We start from the raw sequence: 6,063 nt of genomic DNA, 5'->3' as shown, positions 1-6,063 counted from the left end.
CCTCTTGATTTCGGCTTAGGTCATTGTCTCATGGTCATGAGATTGAGCCACACTGAGTGTAGGGCCTGCTTAGGATTCTCTCTTTCTCCCCCCCTCCTTCCCCATGCTCTCTCCCTCAAAAAAAAAAAAAAAAAAAACTTGGTACTGAGATCACATTGTTCAACCAGTGCTGAATAGAGGTATTTGATAGGGCATAATGAAATCACAGCAGGGGGGGGAAATGTACTGAGGTTTTGGAAATGAACAGCTGAAGCCACAGAACTAACTTTAGTTTTCTTCCAGGGATGTTCTAGAAAATAACCACAACAAGCAAAAGAAAGAAACAGAATGGTAGTTTTTATTTGCTAGCATTTGTTGCTAGGTTAATTTATTACAAAGACCACGGTATTCTGTTGAAATTGGTTATAATTAAACACATGGTGCCAATTCAGGATCATCATACTTCATAGGTAGGGGTGGAAAAGGATTTTTATACCAAGCCCCGCAACCAGCCGTGCTTTCATTCAAGTGAGTTTTAAAATTAATTGGTCCCTTCCTTGAGGAGGGTCTGGCTCAGAAGAATCAGGAACTGGTAGAGCTTCACACGGTCTGTAGTGATCCACCACTAAAACCATGCCTGAAGGACCGTAAACTTCTGAATGCTGGTTCATCAAGGTTCCCATGTAAAACTGAACGTCTTGTGTGGTGCTCGTCTGCTAGTCTTTTTATTGCATGATGTCTGAGAAAAATGATCACAACTAGACCTGCATTTTTGCTAACGCTCAGGCCCTCTAAGCGGGGCTCGCCACATAACTGCACAAACTGATGCTGGTAGGTCCGACTGTGAGACAAGCCTGATTATAAATACACAACTTTCAGAATGACAGGCACTTAAAGCTCATTAAGGAAAATATAAAAATAGATTATATTAATAGGAAATATTTAGTGTTTATCATATTATAAATCTAGGCTTTTATCGTTTTTTAAAAAGGGTACTTGGAGACTAAAGAGATGACATTTGAATAAAGTGAACAATGCATTTTTTCAGTAACTTTCATTCTGAGCGCTGAACAGTACAATCTAAGAAGACGACTTACCACAAAGCACCTAAAGTAACATTTGTAGATGGGTAGGAATGTTGTCAACCATTTCTCACTGTTTCCCTCCCAAGTCTCAGTATCAAGGCATCAAGAGTACATTCCACAAGCGATTGTCAGCGTTCTGAAACCAGGTTGTGGGCCTGTATGTTAGAGAAGTTGAAAACCCTTAAGGAGGTAGCTCTCCTTCCTGGGTGCTCTTTCCCCAAAGGCCCAAGAGAGTTATGCTTCAGATTCTGCGCCTCTGTTTTCATTTGGACTTCCATCATTGTCATCTGGTTGATCGTTTAACAGTACATATTTCCCATCATTGGTTAGTGGTATGGACAGCATTAATTGAGCCAATGCTTCTGGATCCTGAAGTTATGAGAGTTTAAGAAGGAGAAAAGAAAACGCTTAAAATGCACTTAAAACCCCTATGGCGTGGCTTTCAGTATTCTGTAATCTAGCTTCTTTCCTTCCGGGATCTATGTGTGCCTTCAGGTGAGTCTCCTTGCTTCTCTGAAAAAGCTCAATTGCATTTTACTTCTAGACTCTAGGCCAAGGTTTTGCTCTTAGCCAAAATGTCATTCACTTAGCCAAATCATAATCGTCTTCCCACAAAGAGTCCAGAGAAGAACTTCCTTTATAATACCTTTGTCTTCTAGATCACTAACTCCTTCCTCTTTCCCTGTAAACCAAGAGTTGGCAAACCACGGCCATCTGGCTCACGGTTTTTATAAATGAAGTTTCACTGGAACACAGCCATTCATTGATATACTACGTATGGCTGCTGGAACAATAGCTGAGTTGAGTAGTTGCAACAAATGTAAGCCTAAGAGGTTTCCTGTCTTGCTCTTTACAGAAGTTGATCCCTGATCAATACCATAAAATACTAACTTGCACTGCTTGCTACCATTTCATGTATACTGGTCTTAGTCCTCCTGCCCTCCCCCAACATTAGGAAAGCTAATACGGTGCTCAGTAGCTATATGTTACTGTTTAAAAATCCAGTTCATCATCAAATTAGCTACATTCAAGCTGCCTATTGAACAGTACAGACACAGGTCATTTCCATTACTGCAGAAGTTCTACTGAACGAGAAGCCTCCTGGGGCAGGAACTGTATCTGTCTTGCTCAATGGTAGAATTCTAAGATTTTTCTTGTACAAACTTGGCTCTCAGAAGTTTGTGGGGTGAAAGATTGTAAGCTGCTGAAATACAGGGAGGTCTGGGAATCTTCACGTCTAGTACATTTCCAGGTTGATGTCTGTCTGTGACCGCTCAGAGGAGCAAGGCCTTTGAGTACATGGTAGATACTTAAAGTTTCTACCATCTTAATTTGAAAGACAGGATATCTAGCCAACAACAGCAAGCAAAAAAGTGATAACGCAGGAAGCAGTGATATTTATGAGGAACTCCACATGTGTTAACCGGTGACTGTGGCCCTAGCCAGTCTGGTGGTTAGAACGCTTCAAAGGAAATCTCAAGTTCGGCCACAATGTCCAGCGAACACCATTCCTCTTTTTGAGAGAGATCTTAGTATGTCTATAGATCTTTTGAGTAGTTGTGAAAACCAGCACTAAAATGTACCTTACCTTCTGAACCGCAATGATTTCTTTTCCCAAATTAATAGCATAACATATCTGTAAGACAAGAAAAGCAGTGTTGGGCAAAGGCAGAAAGCGATAAGGGATTTTAGGAAAAAATGTGGTTATGGAAGTACAACGAGGTCACTGCTCATGTCGGCGTGGGGACAGAGGACCTGGCTGTTAAGTTCATCACACGGGGCTCTGAACAGTAGAGTCCACCTGTCCTGGTCTCCGGTTGCCAATCTGTGCAGAGCAACGATATCCAGGTTAAGTGGCAACTGAAATTATCCCAGTGCTTAACATTCTTAACAGAATACTTTCCTCCTTTCTCTCTCCATCACATTCTGCCACTGCGTGTTCGCACGCAGTGGCAAAAAGACACTTGCTGAAAGAAGAGTTGATTAACTTTGATTAATTCCAAGTAGCAAATACGGTCACAAAAATTTTCATACTATATGAGAACAGTTTCCTGCTGTCTGCTTCCTTCGTTTGCTCTGAGACTAGATTTTCTCCATCGGAACTTCTTTCATTTTTAAAAAAGAAACTTGAAGGCAACTGCTTTTCACATTTCATCTCACCATTAACATTCTTCCTCATCACTGTTTAGAATGACACGCATTTCCAAGAGAAAATTTATTCCAGTCGTTTCTTTCAGTGGGGCCTTCCTAGAGGTATTCTCTAAACTCCGCAATGGGGGCGCAAAGAATAGTCAACTAAACGCCCATGGGGTGGTGCAAAACCCCTTTAAATATCTTTGGACAGAGATATGGAACCTTAAGATGAAAAAAAACAGACCTTTTCGCCTTCTGAGTTGCTTTCAAAAACATATGTACTCAGAGACTGTCCACCTGTGGATTCGGGCATGCGGACCACAAAGCCGACTAGTCTCTTGTTTTCTTGATGGGCAGCAAACTGGGTGATGCTGGTGAGCTCAAACTAGAAATAGCAGGAATAGACAACATCACATAACTGGAATTAAAAACAGACAAGTCATTCTCCACGGACAGCGTCACGAAAAAAGTGCACTATGAGTGACGGCTGTTAAATTTGGCAAAATCTATAAAGTGCCTACTTTGAATTAAGGAATAACTACTAAAATTAGCGTGCATGGAGGTACTTACATTGGCCCTTGTTACTTGAGTCTGAGGATCTATCAACCTGCAATTTTAAGACACGCATTATATTACACATGTTGGAGAAACCTGTATTCTTAGAAGAGTCTAGAAGTTCAGAATGAAATCACACAAATACCCTTCTAAGGCCCGGCCACAGCAAGGCGAGATGGCTCCATGGGACTGTCCAAAGGGAGCATGTGCCATGGGTCTGCCTGTGCTGAGCCCCATGTAGTTGAAGCTCCGGGAACAGCTTTATGGAAGATTGTAACAACTGGAGACTCTCACATTTCAGTGCTTATCCAAAGGGGCAGCATTAGAATTCTTCACAGTTCTGATGTAGAATATAGACAGATCGTATTCTGTACAGCCTGCTTCTCAGAAGACATTTACTGACTATGGTCTTTTCCTTGAAGTCTAATTTTTTTCCCCTAAATATGGGTGGGGTGAGAACACAGTGAACAGATTGTAGCAAAACTATTCTGTGTCAGTTTGGGTGTGGGGGAGCACGGTCTTTTAAGAAGGTATATTCTAGGGGTGCCTGGGTGGCTCAGTTGGTTGTCAGGCTCTTCAACACTAGCTCAGGTTATGATGCCAGAGTCATGGGATTGAACCCCGCATTGGGCTCCGAGCTGGGCCTGGAGCCTGCCTGAGATGCTCTCTCCCTCTCTCTGCCCCTCCCCACTCACACGCCTGCTTGCTCTCTCAAAAAGCAAAACAAAACAAGACAAAAAAGGAAAACTTCTGTCCTATTTATAGAAGGAATAGCACATATTCTTTCTCCCCTTCCCCTCTCTCCTGCTCATGCTCAAAAATAAAAAAATTTTAATTAAAAAAGAAGGTATTCTAGATGTATTCTTTAACGAAACTTGAAGCATCATCTAATAACCAGGCTGATGTATCTGGAAAATACACTGCATTAGAGAATCTATTGCTATCATACATACATATAAATTTCTACTTTCTAAACATGGTATTATTTATTGATTTGCTATAAATTCTGTGGGCGAAAGCAAAAAATCTATTCTCGGTCTTAAAAAAATGGTTAGAATTCCATTTATATGAAATGTCCCAAACAGGCAAATACACAGAATATTAGTGTTTCGTGGCTGCATGGGGGGGGGGGGGGGTTTAAGAAAAGGGAATGAGGGCTCACGGGTGTGGGTTTTCTCTGGGGGTGATGAAAATACTCGAAAACTGTGGTAACTAATGGTTGCACAACTCTGAATATACTGAAAACACTTCAGATGGGCGAGCTGTATGGGAAGTTAGATCTCAGGAAAGCGGTCATCCCCCCAGAAAGGCTGCGGTTGGAAATACGTGCGGTTCAAGTATGGGCCTCACCGCAGTCAGAGGGCTCTGGGCTGGCTGCTCGACTGTGCCCTTGTGTTAGTCACCCTGACTCTTCCAGACTCGTCTGTAAAAGTGGGAAAAGGACCCCACTTCAAAGAGGTGGTTAAGACAGTAAGAAAATGTGTATGGAATTTTACACATTTACAAGCTAAATCCATGTTTTCTTCATGTCCCTATTAATTTGTATGAATTTAAAGATTTAAAAAATATACCTCATAAACGGTCTCCCTCAAGTAAAGTTTCTTAGGTATTTTGTAAAACTTTTCCATAAATGTGAACTTAAAACATGCATATTTTGTGAGTAACTTAAAAGGCTGCTATCTTAAACAGGTAATACGGATTTGTGTAAGATCTGATTTTCAGAGCGCCTGGGTGGCTCAGTCAAGCGTCCAACTTCAGCTCAGGTCATGATCTCATGGTTCATGAGATCGAGCCCTGCACGGGGCTCTGTGCTGACATCTCAGAGACGGGAGGCTGTTTTGGATTCTGTGTTTCCCTCTCTGCCCCTCTCTCCCTCCCTCTCTCTCTCAAAAATAAACATTAAAAAAAAGATCTGATTTTCTGTGGGACTTCTCATTTGTCTCAAAACATGAATTCCAATGCAGGGATCTGTGTGTGGAAACTGTGGTGAAATATACCTAACATAAAATGGACTATTGCAGACTAATGGGCTAATATTTAGTACATTTACCACACTGTACAACCATTACCACTGCCTGGTTCCAAACATCTTCATCACCTCCAAAGGAAGCTACACACCCATCAGACCGTCACTTCCATTCTTTCTCCTCTCAGCTTCTGGCAACCACTAACCTGCTTTCCATCCTGGACACTTCAGATACAGGATCAAACAAAATGGCTGACATCTTCCACCGAGCATGTTTTCAGGGCTCAACAATGTTGTACCACACATCAGGACGTCCTTTCTCTTTAAGGCTGGCTCCTACTCTGC

At 41.9% G+C, this 6,063-nt stretch overlaps 1 protein-coding gene across 4 annotated transcripts in view; it reads right to left on the bottom strand.

Moving 5' to 3' along the window:
- Nucleotides 1–319: 319 nt before the first annotated feature.
- Nucleotides 320–6,063, bottom strand: part of APPL2 (adaptor protein, phosphotyrosine interacting with PH domain and leucine zipper 2) — a 54,306-nt gene continuing 48,562 nt past the window's right edge. For 3 of the 4 annotated variants that reach the window (XM_086712469.1, XM_025926636.2, XM_086712471.1), the window contains 4 exons: nt 3,768–3,804; nt 3,442–3,582; nt 2,653–2,700; nt 320–1,433 (listed from right to left, as the gene is read on the bottom strand). In XM_086712469.1, coding sequence (XP_086568595.1) covers nt 1,299–1,433; nt 2,653–2,700; nt 3,442–3,582; nt 3,768–3,804 — 361 coding nt within the window. In that variant the 3' untranslated portion in view covers nt 320–1,298. The remainder of the gene's footprint in view (nt 1,434–2,652; nt 2,701–3,441; nt 3,583–3,767; nt 3,805–6,063) is intronic. The other variant, XM_086712470.1, reaches the window with a different exon arrangement.

The sequence above is a fragment of the Puma concolor genome, chromosome B4 (genome assembly GCF_028749965.1).
Source record: "Puma concolor isolate L17-30 chromosome B4, mPumCon1.1.hap2, whole genome shotgun sequence".
Taxonomy (NCBI): domain Eukaryota; kingdom Metazoa; phylum Chordata; class Mammalia; order Carnivora; family Felidae; genus Puma; species Puma concolor.
The sequence above is the reverse complement of the archived record's forward strand: the minus strand, read 5'-3'. Positions and strand labels throughout refer to the sequence as shown.